The 21,257-nt window shown below is 45.1% G+C and overlaps 2 protein-coding genes across 2 annotated transcripts in view; one reads left to right on the top strand and one right to left on the bottom strand.

The window, feature by feature from the left end:
* Malsu1 (mitochondrial assembly of ribosomal large subunit 1) overlaps positions 1-375 on the top strand; it is a 61,561-nt gene extending 61,186 nt beyond the window's left edge. Inside the window, exon 6 of the mRNA XM_085840622.1 lies at positions 291-375. Coding sequence (XP_085696748.1) covers positions 291-362 — 72 coding nt within the window. The 3' untranslated portion in view covers positions 363-375. The remainder of the gene's footprint in view (positions 1-290) is intronic.
* Positions 1-21,257, bottom strand: part of Igf2bp3 (insulin like growth factor 2 mRNA binding protein 3) — a 127,208-nt gene that overhangs the window by 47,354 nt on the left and 58,597 nt on the right. The gene's annotated exons all lie outside the window — the stretch shown is intronic.

The raw sequence follows: 21,257 nt of genomic DNA, 5'->3' as shown, positions 1-21,257 counted from the left end.
CCTTCAGACTGGGCGAGTTGAATGGTGTCTTTAATCCCAGCACCCAGGAGGCAGAAGCAAGTGAGTTTGAGACCAGCCCTGTCTACATAAGGTAAATCACCCCTGGCCAAGAGTACGAGTATCTCCTTCTCCTTGGCCCGTCCTGCATATCAAGTAGGAAGATGTGCTATGTGCCTGTGGTTTCTTCTTAGCTGAACTCCTTGTCATTCAATATTGTTGAGCATTCTCTCCCTTCCCCCCACATCCCTTACCTATTTCTATAATATCTCCACAAATCTCTCACAAACCAGAATCCATACTTAAGTGAATTTACTTCACTCACACTGGATTGGAAATATTTCTTCATGCCTAGTGAAGTTTAAAACCCCACTGAAGCCGGGCGTGGTGGCGCATGCCTTTAATCCCAGCACTCGGGAGGCAGAGGCAGGCGGATTTCTGAGTTCGAGGCCAGCCTGGTCTACAAAGTGAGTTCCAGGACAGCCAGAGCTATAAAGAGAAACCCTGTCTCGAAAAAAACCAAAAAAAAATAAATAAATAAATAAAACCCCACTGAAGAGGAAAGAAGGTATCAAGGCAAGCTAAGGCTCAGAAGTCATGGCTTGTTAGACATTTTTTCCTTTTAGGACTTAGGGCTCAAAATCACCCAAAAATACAGGACCTCTGTTTTACGTTGTTCACCCAAAAGCACAAAGAGAAAAGGAAGTTGCATGATTCATGCAAAGGTTGTCGCTTTCCGAACGTGGTGGTGAAGAATCAGGGTCATGTTGCTCAGAGGTAGTGCACACCTTTAATCTCAGCACTCACACGGCAGAGGCAAGAGGATCTCAGGGAGTTTGGGGCCAGCCTGGTCTATAAAGCAAGTTTCATGACGGCCAGGACTATTACAAAAAGGAAACCCTGTCTCAAAAAACAAAACAAAACAAGACAATCAAACAAAACAACAAAAACTATCAATACCATTCACAACAGCCTAGAGCAGAAACTCCCTCAACATCTATCAGCTGATGAGTGATGAAGAAAACATGGTACTCTCGTATAAAGAACCATCATTTGGTCATAAAAGGAAGCATTTACAAATACTACAGCCTAGGTGAATCTTGAAAGTAGTACGCCAAACGCCGGAAGCCAGGCGTCTGACTGACTCCGCCAGTATGAACGGCTAGACTACCAAATCCCACAGAGGCACAAGGCAGACAACTGGTTGCTAAAAGAAGGGGCGGAGGGAAAATGGCCAGCAACATCTGTAAGTTCTTTCTGTGTTCAAAAAACTTTCTAACGTCACAATGGTGATTGGAAAGAAACAGTGGCGCACTAAAAACCATTGCACTGTGCATGCCAAAGGGGGACTGCATTGTTCCTGAACTCCATCAACCAAGCTGCTGAGTGTTACTGAAGAGCAACAAATGACACAAAACTTGGCATGTTTTGATACTGTACATTGATGTGTACCAGCTTCCTTGAGATCAAAAGGATCTCCCATCATGGAAGAAGCTCCTTCAAAGCATAAGAAGGTAAAGAATTCAATAGCTTCAAGAAGTCCCTGAAACTGACCTGATTCACTAGGCCCCTCCCTGCCAGAGTAAACAATAAAAGCCTCAGATTCAACAGAGCTGAGCTGCAAACAAGACTGTGAGTCCAGAGCAGCTGCTGGGAAGAAGCAGAAACAGCTAGGCTGGCTTAAAGAGGTTTATATCAACTGAGGTACCTAGATAGGACACTCCCCAATACCCTCCAACCCACTGCGCTGCCTGCAGTCTGTGCAGTGGGCTCCTGGTCCCCAGCTTTGTGAGCTGCCACCCATGCTGGAGCGGGCTTTTGGTAATGCAGCTGTCTTTGAGTCATTTCTGCTCCTGGAACTAACCCCTCACTCACATTCCTGTATGTAACCCCCCATAAAACTCACTGGTTCACCAAGTCAGACTTTGGTAGTATCTGTACTTTGGTCTGTTGTGGATTCCCTTATCTGAGGTAAGCAGACGTGCATATTGTGTCTCCTCAAGAAAAGTTTTGTCACACAACATTTACACATTAAACCATCACAATCATCACAAAAGCAATTTCCTCATGTGTCTCTTCAGCCTAGTGGAGCCATTTATTCTTATCTCCCTATGATTAGCTCAATAGAGCTGAAACTATGCATGCAGCTCCAATGTAGTCAGTCTTCCTCTGCTTCCCTAGCCTCAGCTCCACCTCCACCAAACTATGATGCAGCTGATCCACCAGGCACAGGAAGTGCACCACGCTCAGCCAAGACCTTCTCCTGTGTTGCTGGTGCTTTCATGCAGCTCCTCATGCTATCTGACCACGGGGCCAGCATGCTTGCCTCCAGCCCAACTGTCTTCCTGCCAGAAGTTACATAACCCAAAGGGGTTTCAAGTCACTGGTGTGCACTGTCCATACTTTAGCATGGTTGTGTGTGTGTGTGACCAATACCTATGCTACAGCCATATTTTCAAAATTGAGTGGTAAAGTGTCTGTCTCTGATTTTCTCTATGTCTGTCTCATTTTATCATGTCCTTCTTTATCTTTCCTTACCCACCATACTGGCAGTTCCTACACTTGGTGATGGTGTTAGCAGGTGTGTGTGGCAGTGCCCTCCTCTTCACCATCACACTAGCTGTTAAAGCTGGCAGGTAATACCTACCATATGCAGGTGGCTCACCCCTTGTCTGTTTCCCATGCTACAGCTCTCTTTACTTTTCACATGGGATGGGACCAATGACAGTCTCTGTGCCAATCCAGGCCAGACATCTCTTCTCCAAAGATGTTCTAACCTCTAGGGGTGAGAGACAAGCTCATAGCTTGCATCTGCTTACTCCATGCCTGCCTAATAAAGACTGAAACATTAAAAGAAAGACACAGAATAGTGTCTGTGTCTACTGTAATGACACACAGCTATAACCCCAGTACACAGGAGGCTGTGGCAAGAGAACAGTCAAGAGTTTGAGGCCAAACTACATCATGTAATAAAATCCTGTTTTTAAAAAAGACTTTTATAATCATCCCAAATGAGGTAACCCAGACCCAGAAAGACAAACATGGTCCGTACTTGTGTGTGTGTGTGTGTGTGTGTGTGTGTGTGTGTGTGTGTGTGTATGTGTGTGTAGCTTGATGTTCTTGTAGGAATCCTAACAGTGGGAGCAGGGCTGTCCATGACTTGTCTACTTATGGAACCCTTTTCCCCTTATTGGGTTCCCTTGTCCAGCCTTGGTATGTGCTCACTGTAGCTTGTTATGACGTGTTTGGTTGATGTCCCTGGAGGCCTGCTGTTTTCGGAAGGGCGGGGGCGGGGGGGGGGGGGGGACTTGGGGAGAGGGAGGAGAAGTAGTTTCAGTCTGTATGTAATATATGAAGAAAAAGATAATAACAGTAATAATAATAATTAAAAAGGCTTTTGTCCTGAGTGCAAAGAAAGCTGATCTTCAATTCCATTAAAAGCCCATGGAAATTTAAGCTAACAGGTGCACTTATTACAGACTCGTGAAAAGGAAGCAGTAGTCTCTGCACCCACGCCATAGTGAAGTTTAAGTACAACTCAAAGGGCACCCAAACATGACTCTCCTGCTTCTGATCACATGACCGAGTGCTAACTGCCCTCCTCACCTGCTTCAAGGATCTAACTAGTGAGAGTTAGGTTTTCCAGAAGTCTGTGTGAGCTCAGGAGGGCTTTGCCCTGATACTCAGCCACTGACAGCCTTCCGATACTAAAACTAGTTTTAGATACTAGGGATGGCTCATCACAGACACGGGTTACTCCTCCTGTCAAAAGAGGTGGGGACCATGTCCATAGAAGCTGCTCTTCAGAGCTAGGGGTGAGCAAAGGATCTTTCTTCAGATGCGCCTAACACTGCCTCAGGAATAGGCCAAGGCCTCTGTTGTTGCACCTCTGAGAAGACTACATATATAACAGAAAGCACTCATACACTGCAGGTCTCAGGAACCATTTCTAGTAACTACTAACCCAAACAAACAAAGTAAAGGTTTCACCTAATTATTTCTCTAAACTATCACCAGCACAGTACTTTGGCTAAGACATCTCTTACAGCAAGTCTGAGGATGGCTTTTAGGTTGGGAAGACTTGCCCTCACAGAGCATTGGCAGCACAGCACCCCGATCACTAGAAAAGCCCTCCTGAGCTCACACAGACTTCTGGAAAACCTAACTTTCACTAGTTAGATCCTCGAAGCAGGTGAGGAGGGCAGTTAGCACTCGGTCATGTGATCAGAAGGAGAGTCACCTTCCCCGAAGACCCGCCCACCATCATCTCTGAGGTCCTAAGAAAGGGCATCCTGCACTCCCATGTTGCCACTGAGCCATGCTGGCTTTAAAACCCTGAGTGAGCTGTCACACCCTCGTCCCAATCCCTGCAAGTACCACTCACATGTCCTGCTCATCCTGTTTTGCATATGATATCTTCTGCATTGCACCAGCTGTCCTTGGTTTTCAATTGTGCTGTCTGGAAGCAGACCTGTCCATCACTCACTCCACACATTCCCACAAGGTACCAGCATCTCATTCTGCAGCTAGATAAACGATGGTAAGGAGGCTTCACAGTGCTAGTCAACCCCAGCTGTCGGGGTTCTGCTCACTCCAGTAACAGCCCATAGAGACAGTGGTGTCGAGGTGGTCAGGCGTGGAGAGCAAGCAAATGGAGTAACCTCTGAAAGGTCACGGGCTTCTCTCAGGGATGAAGAGATGGTTCTACAATTTATGGTGGTCACACAACACACTAACACCTGACTGTACATGGCGGTTTGTTGTATAAGGTGCAAATTTTACCCAACTTCTTTAAGAGACATGTGTGTTTATGTTTACATATCTATGCACACACTCAGAGTAGTGTGCTTCACTCCTGTTCACACTTGTATATACAGTTCTGTTTTACACCCTTAAATACACTCTTATTTGCTCCTCCAAATGTGAGTGATGTCTCTATTATAGATGTATGAGCTGGGGTGGGATTTAAAGTAGCTGGCTGAAGCATGGCCTTTCTCACCTTTCCCCCCTGACCATCTGAATAATCCACATTGCTGAATTATTCAAGGGCCTCAGGACATCTCCAGGGCCAACTGTTACCAGTACCTTTTCCTTCACCCCCACCTTGAGTCACCGTCCACCCCAACAGGAGAATTTAAGAGACAGGGCAGTGGTGACAGTCTGGCCCCTTCCAGGCCTCAGCCCCTAAACCCAAAGATGAGAGATGGAAGAATTCTACAATTAGCCAGTATGGTGGCACAAACCTCTAATTCTTGAATTTGACAAGCTTTGACATGAGGACTGGGATTCAGGAACTGGACTAGATAGTAAGACCTTAACTCAAGGTCTAAAGACCCTCAACATCAAAGACCCAGCATCAAAAAGATGCTGGTACCTTGTGGGAATGTGTGGAGTGAGTGATGGACAGGTCTGCTTCCAGACAGCACAATTGAAAACCAAGGACAGCTGGTGCAATGCAGAAGATATCATATGCAAAACAGGATGAGCAGGACATGTGAGTGGTACTTGCAGGGATTGGGACGAGGGTGTGACAGCTCAAGGTCTAAAGACCCTAAACATCAAACAACATGCTAACTTAGTCCTTAACAACTAGCAAAGCAAACCCACTGCCCAGGAAAGGGGGATGGTAGGGAGCAGAGGCAAAGCCTAATCGTGGGGTGGGTGTCTCAGTGGCAGAGAACTTGCCTGGCATATGTGGGGCCCTGAGTGCAGCCCTAGATTGGCCAAAGGAAGAGAAAGAAGTCCAGTTATAATCCTTACATAACTCTGGGTAAAATCTCTGTTCTGTATACCCAGTGAAACTCTGTTGGAGAAAACAATTTTTCATTTGCAAGCAGTTATCAGTTGCATATGCTTCTAGGTTAGGGGTGGGAGCTTGTATTCACTTCCACTCTTGGCACTGGGACCCCATCAGGCCCAGACTTGTGCAGACTCTGTGAGGCAGGTTCTCTCACTGGCCTGGACTGGCAGGCCAGCAAACCCTATTGAACTTCTTGTCTCCGTCTTTCCAGTTGCTGATACACACATACGCCACCATGTGGCCAGTTTACACAGGACAGAGCAAACTCAAGTCCACACTTCAGAGGCAAGCACCAAACTGCCTTCTCCAGATCTGTTTTAAGGCTGTAACCAAACAACAGAAAACACAGAAAGATGATGAGGTGACCTCCAAAGTCAGCGCTGCTAAGAATGTTGCCCACAGATGACCACGTTGTGATCATACACGCAGGAACACTACGTGGAGAAAAAAAAGAACATTTGGCTCCCCTTCATGCTAGGACTGAACAGAGCATAAGGAGGTCTCAGTGTTGCATCTAACAAGTTTAGTTAAAAGACCTCCAAAATACACAACTGGGTACAATTTAAAATGCACCAGTAGACAGGAAACCACAGCAGCCCCAGTTATAAAAGGACAAGGAAAGCTAACAGGCCCAAGTGATCTCAGCTAATACATAGTAGAGCCAATGCACAGAAGGGCCCGGAAAGAAACTGCAGAAACACTTCAGGCTGGGTGTACTGGCTCATGATAGCTGTTCTAAGCAGAAGCAGGAGGATTGCTTCAAGTTCAAGGGTTAACCTGAGCTTCAGAATGAGACTGTTTCAAACATTTACAGGGATGCATGCACATACAGCAATTTAACAATTAAAAACAAAACAAAGCCAGTTACGTAGATATGTGGTGATGCCCTTCTGGGATTCCAGCCTTGGGTTGGAAGCCAGCCTGGACAAAATATCAAGAAGCTACTCCTTATTGTTGACGCACTGACTTCATTTCTGTTTAGTCAACATTAAAGAACTCATCCAGATGTAAGTGAAAACCTACGCACAGACATGTTCACTGACAGGTCAGTTGCTGGGATGCGGGTAAAAATCACTTGCCTAGGCAGTGATTTGGAATGCTTTAGATAATTACAAACCGCACAGCAACCCAGTAAGCAACAATCATCAGAATCACTTCAAGAGGCCAAGTGCAGTTTTAGTGTTTAGAACTTTTGTGCTTCAGCCGGGCCTGCCGGTGCACATGTGGCCAGCCCAGAACCTGAGAGATCCTATCACAAACGAAAATGAGCAACTGTGAGGCCCTTAGTCCAGTCCCAAGTACTGACCCCCAAAGCTGCACAGAAAACTTCGAGAAAATGAAGATGGCCACTGGAAGGATGTTTGCAGACAATGCATGTGATGAGAGATGTGTACAGGGTGTTAAAAGAACTCGGACACCCCAAATTTTCTTGTATCATTCAAGCACTGCTGGTAGGAATATAAAAATCATACAACCATTTTAGAAACCAGTCTGATAGTTCCTTGAAAAGCTACCACAACACCTCACCAATCCCATCTGAAAATCCTACTTACCACAAACAAGCACACACTGTTCCCAGGAGCACACACACTGGCTGTGCAGCTGTACGGCCAATGGGAAAACTGCAATGGTTCCCTCACAGGGCAGCAGTCTTTCTAGTCGTGAGAACTAGTGCCGCCCGTGTTAAAGCACGGCACCTTGAAAAGACGGCCGACACAAGCATGCCAGCGTGCAACCCTGAGGAAGGCCAAGACTCCCAGACTGCAAATACTAAGCTACCTGGTTACACAGTGGGACCATGTTTAAAACAGCAAATGAAACAACAAGCGCCGACATGCAAGGCCATACACGGAATAACTCCATTTACATTAAATATCAGAACAGGCAATCTATAAAGACAAAAATTATATCAGTGTCTCTATGACCTAGGAAGCAAGGAGACAATGATAAGAACCACAGTAATTTTAAGGGACAATGAAAGCATTCTGAAATTAACAGTGATGTTTCCAACCCTGAGGATACTCAAAGGCATTATATTGTGTATTCTACAGGGTAAAATTTATACTCTATGAATTACAGCTCAATTTTAAAAATGTAACAAGGCATAAAATACATGCTTGGCCATGTTAAGAAACTGAGTCTCTTAACAGTATTATTCTAGAAAAAAATAAAATGAAAACACAAATTATATAGGTTATACCGACTTTCAGAAATTGTTTAGGAAACACACATACACTGTGCAAACAAATCAAAACAAAAACTAACAAAAGCTCTTTGGTAAGACAGTTCCTTAGATATTTAGGTCAAAATACTTATGAGGACTCTGGGACTATATTTTAATTTCCAAGGTCTGTTCCCAGGAAACAAGAAACTCATTCTACCACAAACTAGAAATCTCTGAGATTCTAAGTCTGCAATCAGGGCACAAGCAGGCCTGGCTGCTCGCTGGTGTTGCTAGCAATCTTAGGCATTCATCTGGCTCTGCTTTAAAACCTTTAGTCTTTCTGTCTTGTTGGAAGGGGAAGAGAAGTCCACAAACTTTAATGAGGTTCAAGGCTACTATCAAGTGTCACAGCCTCGTCTCTCATCCACTCCCCACTGAATCCCCACTAATTATCCTTCACCTAGAACACATTGTAGGGCTCTTTGGCTCTGGAATGCAGTCCATTACCTCATTTCAGCTAACCACTCTACTGTGTTCAGGACTGATGTCATCAGGATTGATGTCATTAGCACCTGCAGGTATGACTGGTACCGTATAAAAAGAGGGACATTTAGACAAAAGCATATAGCACAACTGACAGCCTATAGTGGGTGCAGTGATGGCTAAGAAATACTAAGACTGCTGGCAGCTCCAGGTTCACACCACGTGTGCCCTCACTTGGGGTTGCTATGTTCAGAATTCCGAGAGAACAAATGTATTGCTTAAAGCCTCTTGCCTTGTAGGTACAACCATAATCCCCATAATCTGCCAGTATCTACCTTGAACTTAGCGCAGGGGCTTGTCTGAGCACAATCCAACAGGCCACTCACCGGTCCATGTCTGAGTAAGAGTCCTTGCGCCCATGCTGTCTGGAACAAGTTGCTCAGATAGTCACACTTGAAGGCTTAAAGGCAGGAGAGACTCTCCACTCATCTCTACACACAGAATTAGGCAAACACATTACCCCGCTTACTTACCCATCTATCTGCCCTGTAGACACCAGCCACGCCCTCAAGATGTATGATAGGCTTCAAAGAGGAGACAACAGAGAGGCCCTGGGTTCCTTCTCAGCACCCACATGGTGACTCACAACTGTGTGTAACTTCAGTTCTAAGGCTCCACAACACCACCTCTGACCAGCTGACATGGCACACACACATGTGGATCACAGATATACGTGAAGGCCAAACGCCCCCACACATAAATTAAAAAGGAATAAACACAATCAAAGGAGGTCACAGGGAGAGAGGAAAAGATTAGGATTATTCCCTAAAATACAAAATAAATGGTCTCAAGTCCAGATGACTACACAGAGCAGACACTTCTTCATGGACAAGTAGTTCTCTCAAGATCCTGGGCTCTTGGTTCAACAGTGACGAGGACACTGCAAGAGAAGCAGGCAATCTTAACTGCTAAGCCACCTCTCCAGACTTGCAGTGACAGTCTCCCAGCGGTCTGTGAGAAGGCAAGGAAGGTAGCTTTACACCAAACACACTAGCCACACTGCTTCAACCCCCTCTCCCAGGACACCAGGATTGCTATGCAGTGGCAAGTTGTGCTGACTGACAGCAGTGTACACTCGATAGACTGACAGAGATATCTCCTCTCAAATGTATAAGCTCAGACTAACCAGGAGAGAAACCTCAGCTAACCCCAACTAAGACCGTCTACAAAATATTCACTACTGCTAAAACCATCAAGGTCATCAAAAACCATGAGGCAAGAAACTGCCACAACAGCAGGGAGTGGAGGAGAACCCACAACTGCATGTTGTGCAGGTCCTGCACAGGATCCTGGAGCAGTCGCAGGAAGAATGAAGGACACAATCTTTATCAAGCATCAACTTTAGGTTAGTATAAAGGTGAATAACATCGGTTCATCGTGTGCCAGACACACCCCACTAAAGCATCCTGTTAGTGCCAGGGGACTGGGTCTGCAGTACTTGGGAATCCTCTCCACTAGTTTCCAGTTTCTCTGTAAATATCCAACCAGTCTGAAATGCAAAGTCCATTTCAAAAGAGGATTAAGGCGCCAGTACATGCTGTAATGTGCATAAGCCCTGAAGAAAAGAAAGGGAAAAGACTCAGTCACAAAATAGCACACACTGCATGTGCAGTCTATAAAATGTCTAGAACACAGAAACCTATAGAAATGGAAAGTGAACTTCCCAGGGTTGGGGAGAGAAGGAAGGAGGAAGTGAGTACTCACTGGGAAGGGTGGCTCTTAGGGGTAATGAAACATTCTAAAGCTAGATAACGGTGCTCTACCGCAACTTAGCGGACACACTAAGAGTCACTGAATTGTGTGCTTTCAAAGGAGACTGGGGGACCAGTAGGATGCCTCAGAGAGAACTTGCCACTGAGGCCTACTGTCTTGTGTTCAACCATGTATGTTCTGATCTCCATGTGTATCTCTCTCTCTCTCTCTCTCTCTCTCTCTCTCTCTCTCTCACACACACACACACACACACACACACACACACAACACAATGAGTAATAAAAAATTTAGGTGACTTTTATGGTATATGATTTTTTTTTTTTTTTTTTTGGTTTTTTGAGACAGGATTTCTCTGTATAGCCCTGGCTGTCCTGGAACTCACTTTGTAGACCAGGCTGGCCTCGAACTCATAAATCCGCCTGCCTCTGCCTCTCTGCCTCTCTGCCTCCTCTCTGCGCCTCTGCCTCCTCTCTGCGCCTCTGCCTCTGCCTCTGCCTCTGCCTCTGCCTCCTCTCTGCGCCTCTGCCTCTGCCTCTGCCTCTGCCTCTGCCTCTGCCTCTGCCTCTGCCTCTGCCTCTGCCTCTGCCTCTGCCTCTGCCTCCCGAGTGCTGGGATTAAAGGCATGCGCCACCACCACCCGGTGTATGAATTTCTTAATAAAGCTGTCATCAACACAAAACGAAATACAGCAAAATTAGAAAAGCTAATGTTAAAATACCAAACACACATGTGGGATGGATCTCCTGGTGAGCGTGGGTAGCAGTGCTCTGGAAAACAGTTTTCACTGTTTCCTTCCTTAAATAAATAACAAGAAAAGGGGAAAAAGAAAAACAAAATCGCATCAGCTTTGCTGTTTCCCTAAGATGTTCATCATCCCATTTTCCTCAACTCGGTTATGTGCCAGGTTTGCTGAGAGCTGACCAACTGTGGGTACTTTTCACTATTGTTCTAGCTATACAACCTGATCTCTGTGCATACGCACACCACACAGTCACCCAGAGCTTACCAGTTAGTCTGGATGAGCTGGCCGGTAAACCCAGGGATTCCCATTTCTGCTCTCCCAGTGCTGAGATTACAAGTGTGCACAACACTTAGGAGCCACACCTACTTTGTGATGTGAGATCTAGGAATGAAGCTCACACTGGAAGCACTTCCCACTGCAGCTCTCCTCAGCCCCCTGCAGACCTTTTGAATGAAGCATTCTTGCCTGCACTTGTGATGAGTGACTCTAAGGAGGGCATCTGCCACCCTTCAGCCACTGTCATAAAGCTCCTACTATGTGGTTTATTGAGGGTCCATGTCTGAAGAAGTTAACCCTCACACTGTCCTGAGAGCCTTTCTAACAGCCTCTGCTTTGTGGGAGGTGGTGGTGGTTGTCATTGTTGTCATTGTCATCATCATCGAGACAGGAACTATATATAGTCTAGGGTCCGGACCTCATTATGTATCCCAGGCTACCTACAAATTAGTGTCCTTCCTGAATACTCTTCCTATTTTGAGATGTCAGTATCTATCCATCCCTAGTGCTGCTTCTGCTGGGGGTGTCACTATCCACATATGTACAGGTTTCTGGTTTCCTTTGTGATTGGTGTCTCTTTGATCCCCGAGAAGCCATGTACTATTCCTGCCTTCTCTCCTCAGCCTGGTTATAAAAACCCTCCCTAGTTGTTCAGAGGCCCACATCTTTTTCATAGACATAAGCTCTTATCTATTGCTAGTTCAATCTACAAACCCTCAAACACTACACCTACATTGATAAGGGGGAAAAAGATTTTTCACAGCCTGCCAAGTTCTAGAATTAAAACATGTTCCCTTGACCATGAGACTTTGATTGGTTACAAATAGCTGTTGGGTACTAACAGGGTACACTTGCCTCGTGCCCATAAAGTGCTTGCACAAAGTGTGCGCGCCCATGTAAAGTACAGTGCTGAGAAGGAAAGAGACAGAACAACGTCCAGAAGTTCTCAGGCCAGCAGAGCGCCCCACCTGCAGGGAGTCTCACACAAGGTGGCAGGCAGGGACCAACCCCAGAGGTCCTCTGACCCACAAAGGAGTGCCACAACATGGCACGCCTGCACACACTGGAAAACAAATGCAGCATGTCACACACACACACACACACACACGTTACAATTGTGAGATTCTAAGGGTGGAGCCATGGGTCTAACTCACATGCCAAAGATCTTTTAGATGAAAATGTTTTTAATTTGTAAAAAAACAAAACCATGGATGCAAAATAACTACTCCTCAAAAAATGAAGCAACTTAGAGCCACTTCAGTTGTTTAATATGCATGGCCTGCGGACAAAGCCAGGGAAACTTAAAGTTAAAAATTAATAAGAAGTCAGTGATAATACTCTAAAAATATACAATAAGGTAAAGGTGACCCTTAAGCTTGGGAGCAGTCACTCCCAGACTAAACCTGCTTGGCAAGGGCCTCAGATTCTGTCATGAGCTGCAAAGTTCTGTCTCCAGTAGCGAAGGGGCGGCCCGAGCAAAGGTTCTCTTTCTAAGCAAACACTGCTTAAACACCAAGTCAGATAAAATTCCTATGATAGAGAAACAAAGCTCTGACTGATGAAAGATTTGCTCGTGTTCTGTCAAGCCAGGAAGAACCCAACACAATGAAGTCACATCATTAATAGGAAAGGAATAATAGTAATTACAAGTCGTCGTTAATAGGAAAGGAATAATGAAGGTTATTACAAGTCAGAACTATTTGCTCAGCTGATGTTCAACCTCACTGAAATCCTCAAGTGCCCAGAGTGTGTCTGGAGTCACCAGACAACAGATCTGCTCAGAAGAGCATTGCTCAGAAGAGCCATGCTGGGTGTCGGCTTGGAAGGGCTTAACACAAATCCACCTGAAGGAGGCTGCATGTGGGGTGCAGCCTTTTTCCTAACACAGCCGTGAAGAGTGTCACTCAAGGACACTCCCAACTCTCTGTGACTCATATCAACACTAGAGTCAGAAGTTTTCCTCTAAGAAGAGAGAGAGAGAGAGAGAGAGAGAGAGAGAGAGAGGAAGGAAGGAAGGAAGGAAGGAAGGAAGGAAGAAAGAAAGAAAGAAAGAAAGAAAGAAAGAAAGAAAGAAAGAAAGAAGAAAGAAGAAAGAAAGGAATTGAGCTGCCTTCAAAGATCAAGTTTAGTATCAACTTAAACTACTATTACAAAGACTAACCGGGGCTGACTTGGTGGCTCGTGGATAAAAGCACTTGCCACACAAGCCTGATAACCAAAGTTCAATCCCTGGGACTTACAGTAAAACAAGAAAATGGACTAAGAAAAGTTGCCTTGTGACCTTCACACACAAAGAAGAAAAAGACTAACCAAAACTGAACTGCATAAAACACTAAAAGTAATAACCAAATTGAGATGAAAAATGTACAGGGTAGCATGTTCCATGACAGTAAAAGGTTCACATAGCTTACACTATGAATCAAGTCTGTCCTACCAAAACCCAAAGAAAATTTACCTAAAAAGAGTTTTATTTCGATACTAATAAAACTCAAGACAACAAATTTACACATATTTGCCAATTTATGTGCATATGTGTACACATGGGTGTGTGTGTGTGTGTGCGTACCAGGCTGAGGAGACTGTCCATGCAGGCGAGGATCCAACCAGCACTCATGAAGTAAGCTGTACATGGTAGCAGGATGTACTCTCAACACTAGGGACGGGGACAGGAGGATCCCTAAGGCTTGATGGCCACAGCCTGTCCTAACTAGCAAACCTCAAACCAGTGAGAGACCCTGTATCAAAACCCACAGAAGACAGCTCCTGAGGTAGGGCACCCACATACCTCTGGCCTCTACTCACACAAACACACACAAACATGAACATACAAACGTGTACATACGTACACATACAAAACAATAAGTAAAAATAGCCTATGATGGGGCTGAAAAGGTTTCTGACCAAGGTGTGTTCCGTGAGCGCCTCCTGACCTGCATCTGGCATCCTTCCAGGTCTTTGGAAACAACATGGGGGAACTGCAACCCTTGTCCCCAAAGCCTGGAGTCTGTGAGGGAGAGACAAAGGTCAGAGGCAATACAAATATAAAAAGCAGCGACTGCCCCCACAGTGCTGTGGGGAGAAATACTGGAGACACCTGACCCAGGTGCGGCCAGAAGATAAAGGAAGGCTTTGTGGAAGAAATGGCAGCTAGCGTGGGAACAAAACAGTTAATGGGAACTGAGAGAGGTGGAGAGGAGCAGGGGCATCCCTGACAGACTGTGTGTGCTAAGAGCTCTGAAATGAAGAGTGAGGTGGAGTTTGGAAAAAGTTCAACTTCACAGCAGGACACATGGACACTGGCCAAAAGCAAGCAGCCTTGAAGGAGCCGATTAACTCAGAATGCACACACCTGAGCCTGTGTCTCATGCTTGTTCTCAAGATGGCCTTGCTGAAATTGTCTTGCTGAATCCCCTTTGCATGGACAGGAAAGGGGTTCTGCAATGCTCTGTCCCTTTGCCCAAAATGCCACAGTCAGTACAGGGCTGTCCTCAAAGTCCAAAGGGTCCACTGCGTACCCTGGGGCTTGCTAATGTACACCACTGAAACCCTACCACCTCTGGCTTACATATTGTGAAACTGCTGTTCAGATTCATATGGAGAATATACAAGGCCTTGGGAACAGTGAATATGTGAATAAGATCTGGGTTGGGTTGGTTCATTTTGTGCAGTCCAGAGGCACTGACTAGGGTAAGATACCAAAGCTGCCTATGTGGCTACAGGTGTCTGCCGCAAGCCTGATTATAGGAGTTCCATAGTCAGACCCACACAATGGAATCAAGAGAACTAACTGTACAAGTTGTTCTCTGACTTCCACATTCCCAGTGTAGCATAGTCTGAGCACGCATGCCCGCACACATGAACACAAATAGATAAATAATATTTTTTAAAGAGGCAGAACCCTGGGTAGTGCTGCATTCCTATATAACCCCAGCATTTTAGAGTCTGTAGCAGAAGGTTCAAGGCTGGTCTCTGAAGACAGGTAGACTACACAGGGTTTGTTGATACACGGTCCTGTTGTGTTACCTTGGCTGGCATGAACTGGCTATATAAACTAGGCTGGACTCCCAGCTCACAGAGACCTGTCTACCTCTGCCTCCAGACTGCTGGTATTAAAGGCATGCACCACACCCAGCCACTGACCGAGGCTCTGGTGAGAGAGACAGGAGAGCGCCAGCTCTCAGCTGGCTCCAGGCGACCTCCAGATCAAAGCACCAGCTCAGCAGTAATGATTGCAATTGTCTCCCAATCTTCAAAAGGGATCAGCTGCCAACAGGCCCTGCTCATCTCCATGGACCTGACTAGCTGCTGGAATGAGTATGCTCTAAGCAATGTGACACAGTGTGACATTTATGCTGCATAGAGATCCTTCTAGGCTCTGAAAAAAACATCACCTTCTTCGCCTTTCTGACTACAATTTCCCACTCTTGGGGTTTATTTGATATTTAAGTCTCATACAACTACCTACTACTCCCCCAAACCAGCAATAGCTCTCCTACAACAAAGGGCTCGGTGGGTATAATGGAGGACCTAGATTTCAGGGGATCAAACACCTCATCCAGTAGGGCTTGATGTTATCACAGGAGTTCTTGTCTAGGTCAAAAAATGTTGGTTAAAAATCAGAATGCTTGGGCTGGAGAGATGGCTCAGCAGTTAGAGCACTGTCTGCTCTCCCAGAAGTCCTGAGTTCAATTCCCAGCAACCACATGGTGGCTCACAACCATCTGTAATGGCATATGATGCCCTCCTCTGGTGTGTCTGAAGACAGCAACAGTGTGTGTGTGTGTGTGTGTGTGTGTGTGTGTGTATTTTTTTCAAAAATAAAGAAATAAAAAAGAAGGTTCTGCTAGCAGAAACAGATAGGGACACTGTACTCTAAAGATGAGGAAGAGACCATGAGCAAAGGAAGACAGGCAGCCACGAGATCCTGTAAGAGTAACTGTCCTCTACACTCACTATGACTGACATCCACTCAGCCTCAAGCCTTTGGCTGCCACAGCTGCCCAAGAACTGATTTCTGTTGCTTTAAGCCATAGCATTTGAGAATCTGTTCCTGACTCCATAGGAGACACTATACCTAATATTCTTTTATATCAGCACATGACATAAAACATTCTAAACCTCCAGTTACCAAAAACCATAATAATCTGAAGGTTGAGATGTGTTAGACTTCTTGTGCCATCATCCTGTTCAAACACGATGGAAGGTTATGATGATGGGACCTTTGCTAGGTGACTAGGTCATGAAAGCAAAGTTTTAGGGTAGGATAGGTACCAATAAAAAAGAAAAAAAGAAGCCGGGCGTGGTGGCGCACGCCTTTAATCCCAGCACTCCGGAGGCAGAGGCAGCCGGATTTCTGAGTTCCAGGACAGCCTGGTCTACAAAGTGAGTTCCAGGACAGCCAGGACTATACAGAGAAACCCTGTCTCGAAAAACCAAAAAAAAAAAAAAAAAAAGAAAAAAAGAGGGGCCCCAGAGAGCTCCCTTACCACTGTCCATGGGCCAGAAACCCATGAGCAGTCCTGACTGGACTTATCTGCTGCTGCCTTCATCACAAGACTTCCCAGTCTCTAGACTGAACAACAGCATGTGCTATTTATGTGCACTGGTCCATTATAGTTTATACAGCAACTCAGAAGGACCCAGACAAAAACCTAAATGTGCAAGCACGCACTTTCAATCCGCACAGAAATCAGCAGACTAGTTCTGTGTCTAACAATAAACACCTAGAGCCAACCATCCAACACCACAGGGAATGACCCATGGGAACCAAGTCAACTGCAGAGCAAAAGTGTTCTAAAAGCCAGCAAAATTAAAATTGTTTTAGGTGTGGGCGATGGCTCTGCAGGCAAAGTGCTTAACTCACAAGTGTGAGAACAGGAATTGTAATCCCTAGAATTTATTTAAAGTACAGGGTCGGACCTGTGATCCCAGGGCACAAGAGGGAAGGCAAGGATCTCCAAGACAAGCAAGACTGGAGGTTCTCAACCTGTTGGTTGTGACCCCCATGGGAATCACATATAAGATATCCTACATATCAGATATTTACAGGCCATAACAGTAACAAATCACAGTTATGAAGTAGCAATAAAATAATTTTATGGTTGGGGTTCACCACGATAGGAGGTAGCTCGGGTCTCTAATTCCAGAATTCAGGAAGCAGAGGCAGGTAGATTTCTGGAATTTGCGGTCAGCCTGGTCTACAGAGCCAGTTCAGGCCAGCCAAAGCTACATAGTAAGACACTCCTTATCTTACAAGGAGGAAAGGACAGTTTGCTAATACTAGTATAAAGTCCTTGTCCCACAGTTACAGAGCCCTGGGCTTGATCTCCAGCCCCACAAAAGCACAGAACAACAAAAAGTTTATTGTTCAACTGCTACAGTTACCGAGGTTAGAGGAATGAGATCAGTGACATTTAAGGTCTAGTCCACCTGATCTGTACTATGGGGCTGACCTCCACATATCCCAGAAGAGCCACCACCAGCACAGAACATGGACAGCCCAGGACCTTACTACCTTGCTACCGGAACGTGTTAGCCAAGACTCACAGAAAAACACACAGGAAGAAGCCTTCTAACAACCAGGCCTGAAAAGTCTTGCTTCCCTGTGTCCTGGCATGAAGGAACAATGACTTTAAATATGCAGATCTAAGAAGAAATAAAAGCCAATGATGCATGTAAAATACATTGCAAATCCAATAATGAATCAAAAGACACCCTTGAAGGCAAATTAAGCTTATATCCATCATCAGATATTTTCTCTCAAAAATGACTGGGTTATTTATGGAAGCAAGGAAGTAAGCTAGATGTGTCGTGGCCCACACCAGCAATCCCAAATACTCAGAAATTTGAGGCAGAATTACTTGAGCCTGGGAGTCTGGGGTCAGTCTGAACAGAGGGAGAAAACAAAGACTCAAAGAAGACAGGAACAGAAATCTTCCAGGAGGAACAAGTGTTGCAAAGCAGTCATTCGCAAATATGAGGACCCGAGTTCAAGTCCCAGCACCTACAGAAAAAGCCAGGTATGGGCCCCTAGTACTGTGGGAGACTGAGACAGGAGGATCACTGGATCCTGCTGGCTGCCAGCTTAGGTTGAGGTTCTATGAGATGCTCTCTCAAAAGAACAAAAGAGTGATAGAGCATGAACCGACATCCTTCTCTTGCACATGTGTGTGCACACACAGACACACACACAGACACACATACACACCTCAAACAGGGATTCTCCGCTGACTTAATTTTCCTCTTCTAATAATTCATTGTAGATTTTAAAAGCTACTGATTGCTTGGAAATCACTAAGGTAAACAAACATCACAACTGTCCTTCACCACTGCTGGGTCAGAAGGATCTAGAGTTCAACCAGTTTTGTTAGGGATTTTTATGAATCATTGTGTGAGAGACAGGAGGAGAGAATAAGTGAATGAACGAATATAAATATATGTGGGTGCCTGCAGAAACCAGAAGAGGCCATCAAACTTCCCGCAGCCCACTGTGTGTGCTTGAAATCAAACTCAGGCATTCCAGAGAAGCCCCGAGTGCTCTTAGCCACCGCATAGCTGAACATCTTAGACGGTGGGCACAGACCTCTAGGGTCATACAACTATGCTCATATAACTGAGCATAAGGGTTGCTACAAAAATGTCAACAGAAAAGATTTCTGAAGGCACAACAACCAAAATCCAAACTTGAATGTAGAATGAATCTGAGATGTTTCTGGTGTTGCACTGCGCCTTGGCTCTGAACACACAGTGTGCGCACTATGAGAGCCATCACAACACCCAGTGTAGATGAGCGCTGCCTTTAATGCCTGAGCTCAGATTTGAAACTATTCTGTGTTATGACTTGAAGTGTTTTTACTGGACATGCAAAGTTTTCAGTTCTTATGTAAACATAATGGTTTAATTGTGGGAAAATTTTTTTTTAATTTTTCAGATTGTCATTCTATGAATGTTTCAAATTCAGGTATCTTTGAATTCTACTATGTTAGAATATTTGATTTTAAAAACTACCGTTTGAGGGCTGGGCATTTAGCTCAGTGGTAAAGGTGCTTAGCATGTTTAATCAGCATCTACCTACCCACTCCCCAATATGCAATTTGGATCAGTAACTTGAATTTCTTTATTTCTTTGTTTGTTTGTTTCTTTCTTTCTTTCTTAAATCTTTAAGTGAATTTTTACTTGATATTAGGCCAGAATTTCCAACTATTTTTCAAATGGCCTTAGGCCACTTTTTATATACATGTTTGTGTGTGCACACATGTCTGCAGATGTACATTTGTGTGTGTGTGTGTGTGTGTGTAAGCCAGAGGCAGCTGTTGCATGACTTGCCCATTATTTCCCATGTAGGCTTTCTACATGATGAATTAACGACTTTTCTATTGCTGTGTAAGTCATCAAAACCAAGAAACTCACAGAAAAATGAGTTTATTTGCGCTTACCGTTCTCCAAGGGGTTAGAGCCCATAACGGCTGAGGGCTAAGGGCCCAACATCTTGAACTGCAAGCAGGAAGCAGAGAAAGCCAATTCCTGCTCTCTCAGGGCCTTCACACAGGGACTCCCAGCCACAAGTTGCCTGTCCTCGTGCACAACAACCCAATCTCTTTTACCTTTTATGCGTCTAAATCCAGTACCACGTGAATGCTGCTGCCAACTCTGGCTGTTAGCTTGGGATGGACACTTGTCTGCTGTGACCACATTAGCATCAGCTTTTGTATACTGAAGCAAACTTTCCCTGAAGATACCCTTGCCATTGCTCCAGTGAGGACCCCACCTCTCCAGCTAACCTCCAACAGTGGCAGCCTCTCCTCCAGCACAGCCTTGGCTGTGATATCACGCCTGCCAATGATCTTTCCTCTCCAAGCTACACATTCTGTATTTCTTTTTTTTGGCCTCATTTTCTCCTTTTTATTGTAGATCTGCATACGTTACTAGTAACAACCAAGTCACAGGCTCAATCTTACACTGTCTTGAAATTTCCTGCCAAAGAAATTAGTCTATTACTTTTTAATTTAGCCTCAAGACATGGGCTGAAAACAGCCAGATTGTTTGTCAAAATATCACATGAATGGCTGTTAAGATCCTTGCTTTCCCTTTTAATCAAACTGGGCTTCCACTGTCTGTGCTTCTCTCAGTCCTACAGCCTGCTAGGGGCCTACTCCATTGGTTCACTAAGCTCTCTGCAGCATTCAGTTGCCTCTCTTGTCCAAAGTTCTGAAATCTTCCACATTCAAAAAAAAAAAAAAAAAAAAAAAAAAGAGGGGGGAGAGGAGGACAACAGGATCTTTACAGCAGCTATCCACGCTCTGGTACCAACTTATACTGCCAAGGCATCACAGATAAGAACGGGTCTTTTGGGACCTATGTTTCCAGAGAATTAAGATCTTTAACTGTAGAGATGGCAGCATGGCAGTGTGCCACAGTCATGACAGCCAGAGCTGAAAGCTGAGACCTGAGAGTTACATCTCAAAATAAGCCGAAGGCAGAGACAGCCAAGTCAACAATTTCTCAAAACCCAGCTCCAGTGACAGGCTTCCTCCAACCAAGCCATACCTCCCTCCTAAGCCTCCCAAATAGAATCACTACAGAACTCAGCTATTTAAATGTCCAAGACCGTAGGGAACATTCAAGCCACTACCCATGGGTATTTGGGGTTCAAGCCCCCTAGATCCATATAAGATAATTTGGACTCGATAACATGAGTGCATGATCTCAGTGTTAGATCCCAGTGGAAACTGGGAGAGAGATACCTGAGGCTCACTGGCCAGCCAGGCTTGGTGGGTCTCAGGGTCGTAAGATGCCATGTCTCTAAAAAAATAAGTAAGTAAGTAGGTAAGTTTTGAACAGTTCCTTAAGAATGACACCATGGACTATCCTCTGGCTTCCACAGTCACACACACACACACACACACACGCCCTTATAAGCAAAGAGTATCAGTTAAGTGAGCTCTGAGATGGCCACAAGCCATCCTTCTATTAGCACAAATAACTGGTCCACTAGAGGTTCTTTTATGTGCGTTCTACTATTT

The sequence above is a fragment of the Mus caroli genome, unplaced genomic scaffold, assembly GCF_978045245.1.
Source record: "Mus caroli unplaced genomic scaffold, Mus_caroli_1 scaffold_7, whole genome shotgun sequence".
Taxonomy (NCBI): domain Eukaryota; kingdom Metazoa; phylum Chordata; class Mammalia; order Rodentia; family Muridae; genus Mus; species Mus caroli.
Note: the sequence above shows the minus strand (reverse complement) of the source record. Positions and strands in the feature narration are given on the sequence as shown.